This window comes from Thermobia domestica, chromosome 8 (genome assembly GCF_964235325.1).
Source record: "Thermobia domestica chromosome 8, izTheDome1.hap1.1, whole genome shotgun sequence".
NCBI classification, from domain to species: domain Eukaryota; kingdom Metazoa; phylum Arthropoda; class Insecta; order Zygentoma; family Lepismatidae; genus Thermobia; species Thermobia domestica.
In genome coordinates, this window is record NC_137461.1 from 147,845,366 (window position 1) to 147,868,484 (window position 23,119).

Consider the following 23,119-nt stretch of genomic DNA (forward strand, 5'->3'; position numbering starts at 1 on the left):
TCACCAAAATAGTTCCAACTGTTACTGCATCGTTTATGCACTCAGAAGTTTTGATTCTGAGTAACGAAACTGTGAAATATTGGCGTATCTAGTTTAGGCCCCTGCCCCTCAATCAACACTGATTGGCGCCACGATGGTCTCAATTGTTAGTTCAACGTTAAAGTACGTTTGAGCACGCAGTTTTTGTTTGTGCACTACAGAAAGTGTAAAATATTGGCTATCTTGTTTAGGGGCTAGCTTCCAACAACGCCGATCGGCATCGGATGGTCTCAATCGTTAATGCATCGTCTATACACGTTTTTGAAGAAAGTCTCGTTTGTGTACAAAAGGAAGTGCGACATTTAGGCGTGTCTTTTTTGGGCACACCTGCTGATTGTTGTCGATAGATTTCGGTTAGATTTTCGGCTCTTGAGTCTAGCCTAGAAAGACGGTGTTGATTGGAACCAAACTTGAAGAACCATAGCTATTTGGACTACTGTGAAAAACTAAAAAATAAATTTATCTATTTACATATACAAAGGGGTTATGACTATACCCCATAAAAGTTGCCATAATGAAACAAAGCATGTAGAATTTGCTCTCCACGAAGCTCCGAAAACAATTTTCTCTCCTATTTTTCGAGAACAAAAGCGGCCATATTCCGCCATGAGAACCATGATTCGCTTCTTGTTTCTAGAGTTGAATAACTGGGACATTTGGAATCAAACTTGTAGAATGAATAGCTTTTCGTCTGATCCTCTGAAAAATAAAATATTTTAAAAATATATTCTTAAAATAATTTAAAATTTTAATTTTCAACAATTGTTGAAAAATATAAAATTAATTTGTAGGTATGGAGTAATAATTATAAGAGTGCATTCTTTTCTGGTGTTTCGAAGAGCTTCATCCCTAAAAAATGTTATTGCCGTACTTGGTATTTCCCCATTCACATGTTCTTTTTAATTTTTGTGTTGTTAAATGTAGAATGTTTAAAATTAATTACATACATTAGATGTCCAATCTAGATAATTTTTAAAACTTGTGTATTTTTCTTCTTCTAATTTGCCTATTTGGCGGGAGCAGGCTGAGAATGTTCCTTTATGCAATTCCATGATTGTTCCAACTGGACAAATGTTAAGAATTATGCTTCATGTTCCTCCTGTACATATAAATAGAATTTGCAGTTGCACTCTGAATATTATAGCACATCAATATGCATGTTCATCGCACTCAAACTTATTATTATTATTATTATTATTATTATTATTATTATTATTATTATTATTATTATTATTATTATTATTGAACTGTAAGACGAAGAACTATGGTCCTACAACTTTGTCCCAATCATCCCACTCATTCTATGCTAGATCAAAAAGCCATACATAGGGAAATACACGTATGCTCTCTTATTATTATAGTTCTGATAAAAGCCTAGAAATTGTAGAAATTATATTTTTCGAAAAGTTTGGAATCAGAGAGGACGCCACAGGAAGCAAGGGAGACGCCACTCTCTTGGTTCTATTATAATAACGAGCCATAGTACCCTCGTCATTATAATCATATCACTAATTACATAAAGTCATTCTTAAGAAGGTGCTGTACGCTGAAGAACATTTCAAGTTCACTTTCTAGTAACGTATTTTCGTTTTATTGTATATAACTGTATTGGTATATATAGAGGAATTAGTATTATGATACGGAATAGGCAATTTTCTCCATTTATCATACATTAGGAAAAAAATAAATGGAACGTGGTAATTCGGAATCAGAACTCGATTATTTAACTTTTATTTGTCATTGTCATTTATAAAGAAATGTGTCGTTGAACGTTCCAAAACGATTTATTAAGAGTCTGGTATGGAACGTGGCGCTTTACGGATCAGAGACTTGGACATTGAGAAAAGCTGAAATATCCAAGTTAGAAGCATTTGAGACATGGTGTTGGCGCAGAATGTTGCTCATGGGTGAAAGCAAGTAAGTCAGGACACTGAAGGTCAAAAACCATAATGCTTCCCCCATAACTTAGTATACATCAATAGAAAGGGAATGAAATGTTGTTACTGGTTTTGCAAAAATTTTTATGAAATTGTTGTTTAATGTAAAGTAATTCAGGTTCTTTGTAACAGAAAGTGTATTAATGTGCTGTTGTAAAGGGAAAGACAAGTGCATTGATTAGTTATTTTTTCACTGAGCATGTGTGCAATAGTTTCAACCTTCTTCATAGAAATGTTGTCTATGGAATTTTACCTTCCAGGCCAAAACAGAAATTGTCAGCTGTATGATAGTATGGATAGCTACTATCATCGAAAAGACCAAATGTTATGTTACGTACGTCACGGAAAAGGAGGGTAAGTTTATCCTGTACAATTAAAAACGAATAGGCAACTGTCATTCGCTAAATTACTCAAATAGATTATACCTTCTAACAGTAGGAATTTACAGCAAATTTTGTGACATCTGGTTAACCAATAAAGTGCTCGACTAACGAACTAAATGCGTGACGTACGTAACATAACGGTATTTGTACGTACGTCACGGCGAATAATAATATGCATTACATATTAAGTACCATGTTACTCTATGTCATATAATGTAAATTAGTCTAATCCCAAGGTCTGTTGTATGAACCAGAAAATCCTGAGGAATTGGTTGGAAACTGTTCATTGTGACTTTCAATCATATGTGGCAGAAATAGAGAAATTATTACTAGTATATCGGCGTCACACATACAACGTAAGAAAACAAAACCGGGAACTGGGCACCTTCAAAGAAGAAATGAAAATGGAGCTCAGCTCCATGCCTATGAAGTGGTTCTGCAGACAGACTTCGCAGAAATTTACGCAGTTAAGCATCAAAACAAAGATATGGCCGCCCACTGGTCAAACGCAGCCGATCCTACTGTCATCATTTTGATGGTGAAACTTAGGAGAGGGGGAGGGGAGATTTCAAAATGATCGAAAATGACCGATATCAGTGTTGAATGCATAGTTTCCGGGGTCACTGAGATGAACAGTGACACTTCCAATGTCATTTAAATCCAAATTCATCCCCGCGTCTTGAGGGAAGGAAAGGGTATATATATCTATAGCTATATCTATCTATCTATCTATCTATATCTATATCTATCTATCTATCTATCTATCTATCTATCTATATATATATATATATATATATATATATATATATATATATATATATATATATATATATATATATTGGTCTAGGAATTAATTCGTGCGGTTGGTACGCACACATTGAAGCTGTAGTACAAACACAAAATACATAAATACCTTAAGAAAAATATTGTCCATCGCTAGCCACCACTTTCGCCCATCTGTCAGGCAATGTACGGATTCCGTGGCGAAAGAAGTCCTCATCCTTGGAAGCGATCCAGTCAGAGACCCATGTTTCGATATCTTCTGAAGAAGTAAACCGCTGTCCAATCAAATCGTTGTTCATGCAATCGAACAAGTAGTAGTCCGAAGGAGCAACGTCTGGTGAATACGGCGGGTGGGGTAAAACTTCCCATCCGACATTTTCTAAATAGGTTTTGACCGGTTTTGCGACATGTGGGCGAGCGTTATCATGTTGAACAATAAGTTTATCATGTCTGTTCTCCCATTCTGGTCGTGTTCTGGCCAGAGCTTGCTTCAAACGCATTAATTGTCGTCGATAACGTTCTCCATTCATAGTTTCACCCGGTTGCAGCAGCTCATAGTACACCACACCTTTCATATCCCACCATATGCACAGCATAACCTTTGCACAGTGAATATCTCGTTTTGGTTGTGATGGACCTGGTTCACCTGGTTTCACCCAGGCCTTTTTTCGTTTAGGGTTCTCGTAATGGATCCACTTCTCATCACCCGTAATAATTCGATGCAGAAACCCCTTTCTGCTCTGTCGTTGAAGCAGCAATTCGCAAATGGTTTTTCGTCTTTCAACGTCTCTGTCTTTCAATTCATGTGGAACACAATGTGACATCTTTTGAATCATTCCCATGGCTTTCAAGCGTTTGGAGACTGTTGTTTGATCAACGCCTAATGCTGCTGCAAGTTGTTCCTGCGTTTGACACGAATCCTGCTCGAGCAATGCTGTCAATTCTTCGTCTTGAAATTTTTTTGGCTGTCCAGCTCGCTCTTGGTCTGCCAAGCCGAAATCACCACTTCTAAACCGTGCAAACCACTTCTGACACGTTCGCTCAGCTAGAGCATGGTCACCATACACTTCCACCAAAATACGATGACTTTCAGTCGCACTTTTCTGCATGTTAAAGTAATGCAGCAGGACACCCCGCAAAAACACTTTGTCAGGCACAAATTGCGCCATGTTCACTTAACTACAAACTGGTGTTGTTGACGCTTTAATCCACTGCCCTATACTACGAACGATACGCGATGACAGGGGTTTGCAACACATATGTGGATACACGGAACTGTGGGACGCTCCGTTCGTTGCGCCATCTCTTGTCCACCCGCACGAATTAATTCCTAGACCAAATATATATATATATATATATATATATATATATATATATATATATAAACGATCGAAAATGACTTGTGTTAGTGTCGTCCATAGCCTTCGCCGTCGCTGAGACGCACAAGGACACTTACGATGCCGTTTATATCCAAATTCAGCCCCACAACTTGAGAGAGGAGATGGGATATATATATATATATATATATATATATATATATATATATATATATATATATATATATATATATACAAAATTCCGAAAATGACCGATATTAGTGTCGAATCCATAATTTTCAGGGTCGCTGAGATGAACATTTACACTTCCCTTGACGTTTAAATCGAAATTCAGCTCACAGAGGAAATATTTAATTTTTATTTGTATAGATTACTTGTCATTATATTTTCTTTCTTTCTATGGATTTGAGAGCACGTTAGAAATAATAAAATGTGACTGACTAACGGAACATATTACATATTATTTTCTTCTTGTTTTGTTTAACCCAACGAAACGGGTAATAGACGCTATTGAACATATAAACTGATTAACTTAACTGAATAACCTGAAACACTCCGGCAATGTGAATGTTCACAATACCATTTTAGAGCGTGGTATCATTGTTCGGAAACTACAACTGGGCCATAGGATTCACACGGTCCTTTAAATGTCAGTAATCACAGAGAGTGACGCGACTAGTAACAGCGAGAGTCATCTTCCGATCACTATTCCTCCTCGCCGATGACGTTTCGGTGTGAGTTTCTAGGCCGTCTTCATCTTGAACACTATCCTTCGCGACACACTCAACACACTTTGCACTTTTGTTAACTCACACTATATAACCGAGAGCAACAACTTGCTCTATTCCAGGTCGCTCATTTTACATTATCACCGTCTGCCAGGTTCACTGCACACTGCCGTTCTACTTCTTCTCAGGCAGTACGGAATTTGCACGATCTCAGCCCGGTTCTATGATCGCCGCCTGAAAGTTTCGTTAAGAACTGCAGAATTTCTGTTGTTCTTCTTTTTATGAATATTAAACTTATCATTCAACAATTAGTGATCGTTTACCGTCTGACCATGTGCTTCTTTTGATTTGTAATATTTGATGTTGATGAAGAAGGCACAGATGCATTGCTAAATATTTATTATATTGAGAAGATTGTAATAATATGCTTAGTTCTTTAGTAATTGCTATAGATTTATTTTACATTTGCAAGAGTTAGTTTCTGTATAGAATTTTATTATAAAATTGTTATTTTTATGTGTTTTAGTATGGTTTATAGATAAAATGTGTTTGAAAGATATTAAGCTCATTTTTTTCTTTCCGTTCAACGACCCACAATTACGCTCTCTAGGCTAAGCGAGACAATTAAAGGAAGTGATGCAAGAGTTGGTGGAATGAAAAAGAGAAATGAAACGGGAGTGCCCCGAGAAAACCCACTGACATAACGTTCACGACGAACATACTTGGCCGGAGATGAAACAAAGAATTCTGCACACCGCACTCACAAAGAGGGCCAAAAAGGTGCGGTCTCTACTATTCAGCCATCTTAAGTTCGTTCAAAGATGTCTCTGATATATTTATATATAAAACATTTATCATAATATGTTATGGGGAAGACATCGATACATAATTTGAAACATTCAGGCGTTCGTCAACAGTATAAGGAGCTTAATAAAATAAAGAGAACCTAACTTCACAAAACCAAAAATTTAACCCCCGTTTTTCTCCAAATTACGATATTGGACCTAGCATCTTTTACGCAGCAAACAACTATAATTCCAAATCTAGAATGACGTTTTGTTTTATTATTTAAGAAAATCCTATCATGTCCTTCATGTCAATGACGGATGAGAGAGAGGCTTACCTTCTTCAAGAACATGGTGAGGATCCTGAAAAATTGGACTATGGTTTGAATCATATAAAGGACTGGTTAAATAGACAACCTCATATGCCTGATGATCTTGGTAAATATAAGTCTTCATATTTTAATTATCAACTTGAACCTTAATTTACTGTAAGTGTCAAAGGTATTTTGAGATTTTTTGTCTCATTTTCGTAATTCTTATATCCTTTCCACACTGTACGTGCATTTCACACAACCAGTTTTCTACATTTTAGTCTATAAGTATTTGCAAATATGCACTGTAAGTTTCTTTTACTTTTCAAAATGTTAAACATATTTTTTTTCCTATTAGAACCATTAGTATACTTGTTAGCCTTTCCAATGTAGACCAATTGCTCCAAATATCTAAAAACACATTTAGGAAGATTTTATGTTCTTTGTTTTTATGAATATATTTAGTTTATTTCAAATTAATGTATATATATTTTAGTTTCAATATTTCGCGAGATTTTTTTATCTTCAGTTTTAGACTCTAGTATCTTTCATAACTTTCAGATAAATATATACAGTATTTAATACCCCAGAGAATGTGAAAGTGAGAAACAGAGAATAATAAGAGAAATAAACAGAGGACAAAATATTTATATTACTTTCCTTGATTGTCGTGAAATAATTGTGATTTCCCTTCAAGCTTTCCTTGTATAACATAGCTTTCTCGTTCAATTTAAGCATTTTCTGCAATATAAAATTATTGCATACATCGATTTCAACTGTAGTAGAAATATTGATTTTTTAGTCAGTTAAATCAGCTTTTGTGCTAAATATATAGATGTAAACTTTTATATATCAGTATGTTGCTTCTCATCAGGACAAGTTAAAATAACGACTGAATCATTTAGAATTAAAAAATGAGTAGTAACATAAATTCTATACAGTCTTCTAAATAATAGTACTTAATGGTTACAGCAAGAAATGCAACTCAACAGAAATGTATAATTACGCATTTCTGACTAATTTTCGAACATTTTACTAGCACGTACCATTGAATTTCTCACTGCTACTTCATCCAAAGTTTTGACCATCCAGTACCAATTTGCTTGAAACTGTTCCTTTTATCTCACAGCACGAACTCTTTTTGTAATTTGGCTTTCATTGAGGTCCGAAAATTTTCAGTCGAATGAAGATTCAGACAGTATGATAGATTCTGTGTTTTCTTAACAAAATTGACTTATTTTTATTATACTATTGTATAACAATAGATCCACAGTATGAAGCTAAATTGAGCCAACATAGTGTGTCTTATATATTTATATATAGAAGTTGGATGCATTTGGGAGGTCATGAAGAATATGTATTTTTTCTTTCTAAAGGGACACGATGGCTCAGTGGTAAAGTGTTTACCTTTGGTATGGGGTCCTTGGATCGATACTCGGCCAATAAATTTGTGGTGGAAATCCTCGTGTTCGTGGGTTTTCTCCAGTGACTCCCGTTTCCCCCACATTCTCATTCCACCAATTCTTCCATCATCATTCATTTGCATTAATCATCCTTCTCCCTTAACCTAAAGGGCATAATCGTGAGACGTTAAACTGAAAGATTTCATTTCATTTTCATTCCACATTCACTTACAGTATTGTCTGCAATACCATAATATTTTTGTCAACATTTGTGTGGAAATCGATTTGAAGCTTCGAAAAGAATCGAATTGTATATTCTGACACTTGTTTTCACTACACTAACGTGTTTTGCTTTGTGTTGTTTTTTCTTTTGTTTTCTGTATCTTGTATGCAACCTTTAAAAAGAGAAGTATCCAATTTTGTGCTTGCTCACACACATAAGGTTCTTTCTGAGAGGCAAAGGATTTTTATATCTTTTGTCTCTGTTTCGGGATTTTTTTAAAACTTCGTTTTCTACTTGATTGCATCTGGTGATTGAAAAAATATTCCAAACACCATGGTTTCAAATGCAGTTCAAACTTTGCCAACACTCGTTCCTTTCATTTTGAGTTTCCTGTAAGTGAGTGCTTTCATAGTGAACCACTCATTTACAATAAATTTTCTCTTATCTGATGAAAGTCTTCGTATTTTCCGTTCATTTCACAATGTTCGAACAAATTGAACGACAACTGCTTCTAGCACGAGTTTTCACGACACTGCTTACCTTCGACGCATTTTGGACGCATTACGCAAGAGTTTCTTCACCTTTTAAACTACCGATACGTATTTATTTTAAACGATATAGTAATTATTCATAGATCATCATTGAATTACTATTAGCGTTATCTTCATTTATAATACAGTACCATTATAACTGTATAGTACTGACTATTAATAATCTAGTTGAAACTTGTTCTCTATAACGTTGGATTAATACTACTTGATCACGGAAGTGATAGATTTTTTTCAATTTATCTATTATTTTTCATTCATGATATTCAACTAGAGTTATCTTCCTTTTCAAAGAAAAAAGATTTCGTAAACGGTAAAGTAATTACAGTATTTGGAAAACAGTGAGATACATTATCAAATGTACAAAATACATGCACTCTAATGTGATATTATATTTATTACAAAATAATGAATAACTGATTTTCCATCTTTATTAAACTGTTCTTAAAACACGAAAATGAGATTGTGGAAAATTGCTCAGAGTGAAATATATGGCATAGCTGTAACTGGTTTAGAGTTGCAAGGTGATCTTGTGAATTTAATGTTTGATAACTGATACAAACTTCAGTAATTATACAACATATTGACAGTTGAAATCGTAATATATTTCATCAATGACTCATCACATTTTATATAATGGTTTGCAAAGTTATGTGCATAACATCATAAAATATCTCTCGCATTTCTGTCAGATTTAAAGAAACTAGCAACATAATAATTAATAATTTTCTAGACTCTTTAGAAAAGAGTTTTGATTAATGACAGAGACTAGGAAGCCAATAATATGAAATGCGAAACGAGTTTTAATAAATTGTGATAGAGGATGTTTGTTCCATGATTCTGTTCATGATTCTGGATTTAATACTTGAACCAACTTCATTATTCTTTGAAACGAAAAATCTGGAGCCTGTTTATTATTACTAATTTTAAGAGCGGTAAAAATTATTTTTCATGTGAATAAATATAATAGCAAGAGTTAAAGATATACGAAATGTGTCTTGTACGACCAAACGTCCTGGGTGAGACTAATAGTAGAGTCTATTAGCTTCTAAAATTGATCTGATTGTAGACTCTATTAAAGCACCAAACGTCGAACAATAAACCTATACCACTCGTATCTCAATCTGATAGTGATGTGCTTGACTTGTCCCTCCGCCATCTTGACATGTTGTGCCGTATTGGATTTTTAAATTGCACCATTCAATTATGTTTTGTTTTCCTGATGTAATGGATCGGTTTGAATTATTCTTTTTTTAAAAAAAGAATGAAGATAAAGTGTTACCAATTATTTGGAAATAATCACATTCATAAATTAAAGTACAGTTTACAGGCATTTCATTTTATTTAGTTTTAGAAGAAATAAATTCATACAAATAGCGTTTCTTTAGAAGTGGTTTATTTTATGGCAAGTTTACTTCTGTAATGGTTTTAAAGATCATTACCTTTAATTTGGTTTATAATCTTGAAATTCATGAAAATTACTAAAGATATAGCTATTTACCCTATAACGTATGTTCTACGTCAAACAACAGCCCGATAAATAGGGGAAGCTTCCAAGTATACCATTCTTTGAAATGAAACAATTGTGTCCATGTGTTCAATCTTCTTATCAGTGTGGAATCATATTCGGAAATTATTTTCAATTACACGAAGCTGTTATTGCTATGGCATTACAAGTTTATTTTCTGAAGACCCAATCAAAGCGCACGACACTGCATCAAGCTAACATCTCCATCTGGAGTACGCTGTCTGCCTATTTACATGAGGCAGCTGAGTTATTTGTTCGAATATTCAAGTTTCGCTTCCCATAAAGATAGTGAAACGAAAATTTGCTGGGTCACTGAACTGCATCAGGTCATGTTCCATGTTAATTTTCAGTTGGCCAATTTACGAGATATGGTTGTCAAAACTTTGAAAGAAAAACAATAAAGTTTGACACTCGTTCACACACTCATCAAAACCTAAAACGTACTTTTTGCACACATGGTAACTTGAAATTTGGCCAAAGTATAGGATTAGACTACAGTCAGCGACAAAAGTTCTTTACCTTTGGTAAAATGTAATTTGGGAGTAAAGGTGGTATGACCGAAACGTACAACGATGGTATGGCTGGAAGGGAGCGAAAATTACATTATTTTTAATTTACTGAAAACTATACTCAATTTGTACATCCACTCTGCAGTTATTTACAAAACTAATTTAATCAAACTTTCGCTAAATAACTTTTGTCGCTAACTGTACAAGCAAAGGCAAAAGTCCGAAAACTGGAAATGTCTCTCTCTAAGGAGTAAATTAGGGCCAAGAGCAAAATTACATATACGTCACTTAATATCTTGAAGTTACTTGAAGATTTGTGATTCAGGTCATTTATCTGAAAATCTTGAAGATTTGTGATTCAGATATGAAAAGAAGATACGAGAATTGAAAATTATCCCCCCCAATAAAAAAAATAGAAGCAAAGACAAAAAATATTTTCTCAGTTGATTCACAACGTCTAACACAGACGTTACCTACAGTACTTCCATTCTCTTCCTATATAAACCAGGGATGGCCAAAGTTTTCCGGAATCGGAAATTTCTGTAATTTCTTAAATTCTGGATTTTTCCGAATTCCGAAACTTTTCCACATTCCAGAACTTTTCCGACATCGGAATTTCTCCGAAATCCGAAATTTTTTGAGTTCCGGATTTTTTCCGAAATCCTGAATTTTTCCGATAAAATTCCAGAATTTGCCATTCCTAATATAAACCCACAAGTGAGCCGTACGACAGTGAATAAATTAACGGGGGAGATTGACAGGCTGTACTGATAAAACAGTTTGACAGGCAAAACTGATAAAAACAAAGATAAATCATTTGAGTCTGTGTTCGGAATTCATTTTCTCTATACTGAAATTATGTATTAAGACAGGTTTTATTAGCAAATCTTAGAAAAGTAATTAAAAACATTAATGTGTGAGGTAAGCATCTTCATCAGGAAACAAAGGGAGTAAGTTCTACATAAACAGTACAAGTATGGGCGATTGTATTTTTATATAAGCCAACCGATTCTAAATAATAGAAAATGTATCTCTATAAATAGTTGTACCCATTCTATAGATTCCATTTTTCCGTTCTGTTTTTTTTTTTTTTTTTTTTTGTTTCTTTTTTGTAATTATTTAGAATTAACAATACGAGTTTGAAATCTTAATGTTTCATCACCGCCGAAACGAAACCTGTTTATTGAGTTTCATTTTACCTCGGACAAGCTCTTTTACAATGAATATGATATACTCTATGGCGTTTTATGACTCTTGAGGTAATGCTATGCATATGTTTTGGTAACCTACATGTAATTTTCTTGAGGACGTTCCAATTAAAACTCAAAGGGTCTTATGCAGAGTCGTTTTGAAACATGATTAGCGCCGTACTAAGGATTTGACTAACGCATGGTCATCAGAAGTGTATTAAAATTATCTTATTAGCACGTAGTAGTTGCCTAAGTTAAACACATGTTGCTAATTATTTTAGAGCAGAGGGTATTCTGGTTTAGCCATGGCTTAGCCGCAATAAACTAACGTTATGAGAATACAAAGGAAATTAATTACCTATTTTTCTTTCTTTTTTTCCTTTCACCTCATTGGGTGAATTAACTATAAAGCAGCTATTAGACCGAGTACTCTACAATAGGAGAACTGTTTCTTAAAGTGAACAATGCGAGATGAGTAGAAAATTTCCAGTTTTTTGAGGGGTAGACCAAAAACTATATCTTCGCTTATAATTACAACATCTTTCTATTGTCTCTAATTTTAATTGACTTCGACTTATTCCCGTAAACTACATCCCTCCGAAATAAATACGTTAATCATGATTGGATTTCGTAACTATTTATAAGTTCTTTTGATGTCAAACCACAGGGAAAATATTTCGAATTTTGTATTTCATATATTTTTCATTTTATCGACTAACAAAGCATGATCACATCTAGTTTTCCGTGGATACCACATTTATTTTTCTCACTCAATATATTGGGGTTATATTAATGTTAATCACATCCATATCAACTTATTAGCTGAACTTCAAGCAGACTTTGGATGCCAAAAAGTTCATCCTCCTTAGTGCAGAGGTAATACGACACAAACTAATCACCTGGTTAATACTTAATTAACGAATTCTCTCTGAATACCGCCCAATATGTCCTGATTAGCCTCACATATTTTAGTAACTGGAAACAAGTAAGATAAAACGAATGTATTTTATACACAATTCAGTACGAAGAGAAATTCAATTTTTATTTCTTTTGTACTCAACACTTTCAAGTATTTAATTAACTATATTCTACAAGTAAATGTGATTTCAGTTAATGAAATTTTACATGTTTGTCTACAATTAGATATCTGTACAGGGTACATCGGATGTAGGTGTACTCAGTAGCGTATTTATAAAGGTAACAAACAAAGTTCTGTCGCTTTTCCACCCATCACCTTCGAATAGTGATATGTCACCTAAAGACTTACCTGGAAAGATCAAAAATAGTCATCATCCGCATCGAAGACCTTCTGCCAACGTTCAGGAAGACCATAGATTCCATCCCGGTACAACTTGTTGGGCCGTGAAGCGAAGAAGGTATCAAGTGCAATTTTCACCTCTACTAGGGATTTGAACTAGAGTCCTATAAGATTATTGTCAATGGAATGTAACAGGTGATAATTGGATGGTGCAATATCCAAGGAGTATGCCGGATGTAACAGCGTTTCCCATCCAAGGGGTAGAATGGTGTTCCAATTCATCCTAGCCACGTGGGACTTGCGAGTTGTTCTGTAACAGGAGGACCCCTTAGCGATTCAGAAGCGCTGACTCCAGAGTTTTGAGTTTTTCTTGAACACAGATAAACTGCTAATAGTACACAGCTGCATTGATGCTCTGACCAGCAGGTGGCAGTTCCTGATGCACGTTACCAGGAGCACTTTACAAAACATACAGAAGGACCTACTTCTGATGCGGTACTGGTTTCGGCTGTTTTAGAACCGGTTCATGGGATGCTAACCAATGATGACAGCGTCGTGGAGCTTCCTACGCGGCTCACTTCTCATGATATGTCAACACAACACCCTGTTCAGAAATATCTCCTTTCTCACAAGAGACAGCAAAGAAACAGAGATGTCTAGCCGCGTTGCCTTCTGGCTCGGAGTCAAATGATGTGTAACCCATCGACCCAACTTGTAGTGCTTTGCAAGTTGATGGAGGTGGTGCCGAATGGTTTCTCCACTCACACTGAATTGTAGTCCCAGTTCCTCATATGTCTGGGCACTGTCCGCCTCAATTGCTACCTGAAGATCTTCGTTTTGTACATTTGTTTGTCTTCCGGCACGTGGTGCGCCTTCGAGTGTTTCGTCACCGTCCTTAAACTTGTTAAGCCACCTCTGCACTGCCCACAGTGGACTTACCATATCTTCCGCTCCGCTGCAGCGGCGTTTGACCCCAGTTTGAACTCGTACAGCATACATGTCCTTATGACACTCTGTAGACGTCCCATGCGCACTCTGTCCTTACGCAAGTTTATGCTGTAACTAAACTGCTACAACCAGCTAGTGTGTTGGATATACCTATACCTAAAACTGACCTTCGCCCTATTTCTATTCGCATTCAGCTTACGGTGTGACTGCCAATAGAACAAATACTTCCACGAAAAGCGATTGAACTTGGTTACCTTTACAGATTTCTGTTTCGGGGGACTATGCCTAACACGTAGAAGCAGGCGGGCAATTTGACACCTAAGTATGGGAATTAAATATATTTTAATTTGCGCATAAACTGAAAATTTAACGGCAGGAATTGCAGACTGATTAATCTTATCTGATATGATACAAAAATTTAGCAGTGAATCTAACTTTTTATTCTATTCATAAACGAAAAAGGAAGCATCCCCTTGGACTTCCTAATTTCCCGGGCTACTTACGCCCATCTCTTAATTTTCTTTAATACAAACACTTACCTTTCTTTTAAATAAACGATATAAATATTTCTTTGCTATATTAACTGATGTCCCGTTATGTTGATATCCGTACAAGTTAGTGTGGATCGCCACTTTCGCTTATCAGCTCCTTGTAGTTTTGGTGTTCCTGGCGACGGCCGACTTGTATCACAACTAACAACGATAGGAGAAATGAAAGAAAGTAGCAACTAAGAAAAGGAAACAGAGCAATAGGAATGGACGAAAGAAAGAAAACATACCGCAGTTCTTCCATGGAATGTAATTTGACAAATACAATATTATTTCTGAAAAAAAAAAGCCATAAGAAAATGGAAAATCAAAGTAATTCTTAAAAATGGTAAGAAGAATTACTGGAATTCGAAAACTAATAAATTTAATCGGAGGATCTTGAGCCTGACACCCCTTAAATACGCCACTGATTGTGCTAATACAAAATAACTACTTATATCCCACTTTGAGCTAAAACAGACTCATAACCTACCATAAGCGATGTTATATTTCCCAGTGTATGTATAATTCATCGGAATCTTAATCCTTACGTCTTTAAATAGAGTATTTTCTTGGCGATGTTTCAATCAGGCTACCTTAGGATCAAACTAAAGTTGATTTTATGTAAAATTTTCTCAGATAATGGCAGCGAAACTTTAAGGGTCATTTCATATCAAATCACCTAATTTTAAAATATGACCGTGCTTCAATGTCTCAAATTATCTTCAATTTTCTTCATACATAAAAACCAATGAAATTATGCTAAACTATATTTTTTTTCGATTTTTTGGATGAGAAATGGACCGGAAAGAAATTTTTGTTAAAATGTTAATTTGGCACGTATTTCACTTTCAGGTACTCTGAAGCCTGGAACTAAAATTACTTTTACTTCCTTATTTTTCAAGGTATTGGGCTCATCCAGGTGTCAAATGAAAGCTTAATTCTTGCTCGTTAAGTAGATTTTAAGAAGGTTTGCAAACGGTTACACTGTCAAACATTAATGGGTATAAAATGCAAATTTTAGGGTTTCTTACAACTTGTGCCATTGCTCAAAAGTTACAACTATGATATTTTTGAAACTTTTTTTTAACACGTACATTATATGGTTAAAAAATAAAAATGGTGTTTTTGGTATTTTTGTAATTATTATTTTTTTTATTTTACGTGTACGAAATATACAGTTTAAGTTTTGTTACAAATTGTGTCATTGCTCGTTAAGTTACAACTATGAAAATTTTGAAACATTTTTTTTATAGAATCATCTCAGCACATACATGATATGGTTAAAATATAAAAAGAGAGCTTTGGGTATTGTTGTATTTTTTTTTATTTTTCTCGTACGGAAATATACAATTTTAGGTTTTATTACAAATTGTGTCATTGCTCACAAGTTGCAACTATGAAACTTTTGAAGCTTCTTTTTGTAGAATGCATATTATGTAACATGCATAATATGGTTAAAAAATAAGAAGAGTGCTTTTGGTATTTTTGTATTTTTTAAATTTTACTTGTACGGAAATATACAGTTTTAGGTTATATTACAAATTGTCATTGCTCATAAGTTACAACTATGAAAATTTTGAAGCTTCTTTTCATAGAATTATTTTAGCATATACATGATATGGTTAAAAAATAAAAAGGCTGCTTTGGTATTTTGGTAATTATGCCTTTCCTCTGAGGTAGGGATGGCCAAATCCTTAATTTTTACTTTCCGTATTCCGAAAGTAAAATCAGAAAAAAAATCAGATTTTTCCAAATTCCGGATTTTTTCTGAATTCCGGAATTTTTTTCGAAATCCAGAAAGTAAAATTTTCGATTGAGTAAAATAAATTTTCAGGAATCCGGATTCCGGAAAATTTTGGCCAGCCCTACTCTGAAGTGACAACTGTTACACTTTAAAACTTTTTCAAATAATCATCTTAGTAAATAGTAGGTATGCTTAAAAATAGAACTAGTGTAATGTGTAGTTTTGGTATTAGTATAATATTATCTGTTGTACTTTAACTATGCCTTTCTTCTTTTCAATTGTACGATTGCTTACAACTATCAAACTTTTGTAACCTTTACAGAACTAGTTTGCATTTACTTGGTATGGTTAAAGAACAAAAAGGGAGACCTTTTTTGTAATAATTTTATGGTTTTGTGAATGGAAAATATAGGCAATGTAAGGAGTTGAGTGATTTTTACAAAACCTATCAACAAAAGTAAAAAATAAGAGACTAATGTACATAGGTGAAAACAATAAACATACATATCAGTAGTACTTCTCAAAATTACACACAGATTTACATACGAAATGTTGTGTCCTATATGTCAAAGCTCATTGTTTTCACTGATAATATGATGTCCTTTGTAAATTTTGCTTTCAATTGTGCAAGTCCGGGCTGATTATCTTGTAAGAGATGGAATAGGAACTTCCCAGATGATATTTTCAAAAGGTACCCAACCAAAATCTTCATTTTTTGGGCAGTAGAATATAGAAGGCAAAGAGCGACTGTGACGTACAAAAATAAGAATTACAAAAATACCAAAAGAGCCCTTTTTGTAATTTAACCATATCATGGATGTGCTAAGATGATTCTATAAAAAATATTTCAAAAGTTTCATGGTTGTAACTTATGAGCAATGACTGAATTTGTAACAAAACTTAAAACTGTATATTTCCGTACATGTAAAATTTAAAAAAAACTAAAATACACAAAAAACATCCTTTTTATTTTTTTATCCGTACCATGTACATGTTAAGATAAATGTACTGTGCAAAAAGTTCAAAATTTTCATAGTTGTAACTTTTGAACAATTGCATAAGTTGTAAAAAACCCTAAAATTTACTTTGTATAGCCATTAATATTTGGCAGGGTATCTAGGTAACCTTTTGCAACGTTTCTTCGAATATACTGAAAGAGCAAGAATTAAGCTTTCATTTGACATCTGGATGAACCAAATACCTTGGAAAATAAGGAAGTAATGCTAATTTTAGTTCCATACTGCTGAGTACCGGAAAGTAAAATTGGCACCAAATAAACATTTTTCAAAGATTTCTCCCTGGTCCGTTTTTCATCCAAAAAATCAGAAAAAATAATTTAGCATTATTTCGTTAGTATTTACTTATGAAAAAAAAAATTGATAAAAATCTGAGACATTGAAGCAAATTGCTCTAGGTGAGTTGACATGGAATTACCCTAAATGTAAAATTATATTGTAGCGTTTGAGTTTTTTCCCCAACAAAACAGGTAAGTTCTCAAAAAAAAAAAAAAAAAAAAAAAAAAAACAGTATTATCTATAGTTTAATTTCAAGAAGAAATGTAAGTCACTGTCGACAGTTACTAAATGTACAATATGTGTCTAATCAAATAAACGAGTGTAAAATCAAAACCGTGAATATAATTGAATATGACGAAAGACATGCGTATGTAGGTCCAAGTCCACGTGTGTACATGCAGTGTTGCCAAATGTAAATGAAAGTGTAAAAACCATTTACAAAACATGATAAATCGCATGTAACACATGTGCATGGACATGCAGCCCACAAATTTCAGCGAGGTTTTTTGGGTTAGATTAGTAGTTATCATAGTCGAAGAAGAATGGTTGATTTTCGTCATCAGCTTGTCCAGGATTCTGCCATAAATGGCATACCAATGGAAACGTGGTTTTTGAAGTTTTAAATTACGCACTGGCAACACTGCCTGTGTTTAAGTGCAACAGCATATGTGTTTAGATACTCTTTATCACATGGAATCATTGAAAACAGTAAATTCATTCCATTCAAAAGTTAGCCTATGCCTAACTCCAACTTACTTTTTAAATGGGACACCCTGTAGTAGCTAGGCTGTGAATTATGCTTAAAATGTTTGTTTTGTTCTAAAGGCGGTAAACTTGAACTGTTCTTTAATAAATCCGTTTCGTGTTATTAACAAACAATATTCAGTTTTCCGTCTAGGAATGTTTTGTGTATTCGCTTCCGGCGCTAGGACCCTGGTTTGTGGTGGGGATGCATATCATAAAGCTCCAACGTTAAGCTTTTTCTTAAATACATTTTTGGAGTCTAAATACAACTCAAACGCGATAGAATCATGTTAGATTTAGTTATTGAGTAAGTCTGATGAACAAATTCTAACTGTCAATTCAGAAATTGCTCCAGCTGTTTTTTTTTTTTTTTTTTCTGAATGGATGGAGTATATTAAGCCACAGCAAACAAAAATAACTTCATGAAAACAGGTTTAGACTAGAAAAGGGAACTGGGGGGAATTGAAACCCAGGCGTAACTAAACTTTATAGAACGTAATTTGGTGATACAAGCACCTATAGAGGAGAGTGAAAAGGTAGTGCGGCCCGTGGTTATGCTCTCAAGCTAAAGGACATAGATGGTTAATGAAAGTGAGTGCTGTGAAAGTAAATTTTTTGTGCTCTCCGACCGTTTATGAACTTGGACTCGTACTTCCTACGCACTAGCCGGTAGGCCAGCAGGCAGAACTGATTGATATTAATGGTCAATAAATAGTTTTCATAGTCAATGATATGGTTAGTGACAGTACCGGTGCATATTAAGTATTAGTTCTGCTCGCATCGGTGTATTGACGAGAAGGTGTGAAAAACGAAAAGACTAAAATCGACGTTGTATGTGGTTTGTGTCACTTCTTAGAGCCAGATTTTAATAGTGTTATAAATGGCGTATCCTAAGGTGGATAGAAAGTTCAAACACATATGCCAAGAAACAAATTATCTTACAGATTTTTCTCGCTATACTTTTATAGAAATGTATATTATAACAGGATATCGAAGTTCAAAACATTTCCATAAACATTTCCTCCCTGTACGAATAATGGGCGTTTCAGCTGATAGCCTATTTCTAAAATTGAAAGATTATTGCTATCGATTATGTATTTCTCTGTAGATAATTGTTTTAAGAGTTTCTAGTGAAATTGCACTTACTTTTCTCTCACTTCAATCAAAGTTTTTTTTTTTTTATAATTCTCACTTTTGCAGTAAAATAACTTTCTATTTTAGATGACAATTTTCTTCGAAGTTTTCTTAGACAGTCAAAGTACAGTTTGCAAAAGGCAAAAGACAAGTTGGATAAACACTTTACGCTAAGGGGAGCAGTTCCTGAATTTTATAATGAAAGAGATCCATTATCACCAGATATTCTGTTCTCCGTTGAAAATGAGTGAGTATTTTATGTTTTTTTTGTATACGAGGAACCAGAAATTTCTTACCCTCAGTATAAAAAGATGAACGTTAGATCTTCAATATTTGGTAGCCCTCGGTAACGAATTCGTTAATGCTTTCTGCTTGGTGCGAGCGGTTCCGGATTTGATTCTCAAAACGCCTATAAGCTTCAGGTCAGCCATCCTGAGTCGTCTCTCACATCAGGAATGGAACCTGAAACAATGATACCAGGCCGATTCATCTCTTCATCATTTTCTTTAATGTTTTCTTTCCAAGACTAACTCTTTTGGTTCTTTTAATAGTAAAAGAATATTAAAGCTCCAAGTTATACAGGGTGATTCTTTTAAAATTCACGGATTTCATTTGGGTCTAGAATTTCTAACGGAAGTCCGATTATCATGTGGTTTGTGGCAAATGATCAAGGATTGCTGGGAGACTTATGGGACTATGTGTACTGGTTTTATATTTATCCGGGGTAATATCGGCCAGGCCTCAAGAAAAAAAAATTCGCTAGTGTACCTTAGAATTGAAATGAGGATATTGGATTTTTAAGAGAAAGTGCAGAATACAAATTAAGTGTTAGAATACAAATTAAGTGTTAGTAGTAACACCCATGAATCACATGTGGATTGCTATAGCCGGTTTCTTGCCACAAAGGACGGAGAGATTTCTTGGTCGACCTGAGGTGTCGATAACTGACATCTTCCACAAAAACCGCCTGCGGGGTCCGATGCGTCCCTGTCTCACTCAGAAGCAATCCTGTTTCTTCCAATTTATTTACTAGCGACCATGTCTGTGGAAGAACTTGAAGCAAATTTGTTTCTGAATGCCCTTTGCATAGCAACAACAAATTCCGTTCTCCAAAACTTTTAAAGAGAAACTCGTGTTGTTCCAAAGAATACACTATTCTCACTGTGCCCTGATCATACACAGTAATACAGAACAGTACAGCACAATTCCCAATACTGCGGCCCAGTTTCCTGCTTCTTCTTGCCATTGGTAAGGTTGCCATCTAACGAAAGAAAACCTCAAATCTCCATACCGCACCACATCTTCTTCCAATTGTAAGGTACACTGGCGGAAATTTACTGTTTTCTCTTGAGACGTGATCTATATTAACCCGGACGAATTGAAACCAGTAAACATAATCTCGTAAATCTCCCATTCTCTTTGATCATTTGCCACAAACCGCATGAAAATCGGACTTCAGGTAGAAATTGAGGCCTATTCCGGAAGAAGGGCACATAGGCCTATGTGCCCTTTTTCCGGAAATCATTGAAAACGAACCGCCATGTTATACTGTAGGTAGTGTGAAAATTTCATCTCGATATCTTTATTTTTGGTAGACTGGCGATATTGTTTTTGTAAGCCTTTGCTTTACTGTTTTGGCGGACAGCTGACTTCAGACGCTAGCAGCGGTAGCTTCTTTCTTATTTAACTGTTTAAAAAAGAACCTCAGCAAGTTTCAGAACTAAGAACAGTATTGTTCTCAGATGCTACAGATAGACAAAACAGAAACACTACAATAACAAAATGTTGTTCTTGGTTCGCTAAAGTTCATAAAGTGGAAATAATTTGTTTATATCCTGTGCGTGGACACTCGTTTAGCCAGTGCGACCGCAACTTCGGGTTTGTTCGAAACAAAATAAAAAACTTGGAGCGAATCAGATCTGCTAACCCATGGTTAGAAGCCATCGTTACCTGTCGTCAGAATACATCTCCTTTTGAATTGACAATGGATAAAAATTTGATTAAGGGTTGGGACTCAGCTCTTGAACCTTTCTTTCGTTCTAACCCATCATCAAAAACTTTAAACTACACCATTATGTAATATGTAATGATAAAGTACACTGTATCAGGCGTTCTGCTATGTTCTATTACGTACATGCCAACATCTTCTTATCTTTCAAAAACTAATATCGAAGAATTGAGTGATATTGACCCTAAGCCTGCCCCTTTTGTTGGAGTGAGCGAACAGAAATAGAAAGATGTTCGGTCTTTAATGAAGTTCTTGTCAACTGAAGACAACAACTGGATTGAATATATTTTAAATGAATATGAACAGGACTAAATCCATAATTCATCTATTGCCATGGGTAATAGCTTATATTTGCTTTATTTAGAATAAGGACATTATTGTGATGCATTAATAGTGTGCTATTTACTCAACCAACAAGGATTTTCGAAAAAAGGGCACATAACATTTTATACAAATATTTTTATAAATATTTAAAATAAAATAATTTTTAATTTAATACAAGTTATTTATTAGGTAAACAGATCATTTATATTAAGAAAACCTGTAACAGGTATTTGCAAGCTTATGCTATTGTTATATATTCTAATAAACATTTTAAGGCTCTTTTTCTCCATTCACGAAAACGGTCTATGTGCCCTTCTCCCGGAATAGGCCTCAATTCTAGATCCAAATGAAATCCGTAAGTTTGAAAAGAATCACCCTTTAGTTATAATATTGAAATAAATAATCTGTAGCTATAGGCACTCAATCTAACAGAGTTTTACTAACTCTTGTTTCCAATCATTTACGAGGGAACCTATCCAAGTGCAACTCTGACTTCGAGTCGAGACTATGGCCGTTGGATATCTTGTCCCAAAAGAACATAACACGAAAAGGGATACATCCTCGATCGCAACCGTTACAGAGATATAAGCGTGAAAAGTTAGAAATTGAGCTCTATACTATACATTACAAAGTCAGATTCCGGGTCAGATTTTTCGGAAACTGTCGAGCAAGGAGACTCAGCGAATACATTTCAAATTAGTGTGGGGAGCACAGCACCTTTTGAATGAAAATTGTGTGTCCCCGGGGAACTCGCAGGGTCTCAGGAGGGGTCCAACTCAAAATTTGCAAATGGAACTGGGGGTCAAGTAGCATATTGTATGAAAGCTATTGTTAAATAAAAGGAAATAGAACAAATGTCAACTCTCTACGATAACCCTCTGCAAACGGGCAACTGGTTAAAATGTCAATACAACCTACCATCTATGGCCACGCTTCTAAATCCGTTAAGTTGCGACAATAACAAAACAGAAAAACACATTTGAAAGTGCAAGGTATTGAATTAAAGCAACTGGAATAATGGTGCAGAAATAAAATATCGGAGGGTGCTTTTGAGTGAGAGACTCTGCAGCAATTTGCTTTACTTCAATACCTTGCCCGTTTGCACAGGGTCATCGTAGAGAGTTGACATTTGTTCTATCTTCTTTTGTTTAACAATAGCTTTCATACAATATGCTACTTGACCCCCAGTTCCATTTGCAAATTTGGAGTTGGACCCCTCCTGGGACCCTGCGAGTGCCCCGGGGACACAAATTTTCATTCAAAGGTGCTGTGCTCCCCACACTAATTTGAAATGTATTCGCTGAGTCTCCTTACTCGACCGTTTCCGAAAAATCTGTCCCGGAATCTGACTTTGTAATGTATAGTATGGAGCTCAATTTCTAACTTTTCACGCTTATATCTCTGTAACGGTTGCGATTGAGGATGTATCC

At 34.9% G+C, this 23,119-nt stretch overlaps 1 protein-coding gene across 1 annotated transcript in view; it reads left to right on the top strand.

Annotated features, from left to right (window-relative positions):
- Window positions 1-2,242: 2,242 nt before the first annotated feature.
- Window positions 2,243-23,119, top strand: part of LOC145691854 (retinol-binding protein pinta-like) — a 69,187-nt gene continuing 48,310 nt past the window's right edge. Inside the window, exons 1-2 of the mRNA XM_081767166.1 lie at window positions 2,243-2,330; window positions 19,445-19,604. Of these exons, the coding sequence (XP_081623292.1) occupies window positions 2,261-2,330; window positions 19,445-19,604 (230 nt within the window). The 5' untranslated portion in view covers window positions 2,243-2,260. The remainder of the gene's footprint in view (window positions 2,331-19,444; window positions 19,605-23,119) is intronic.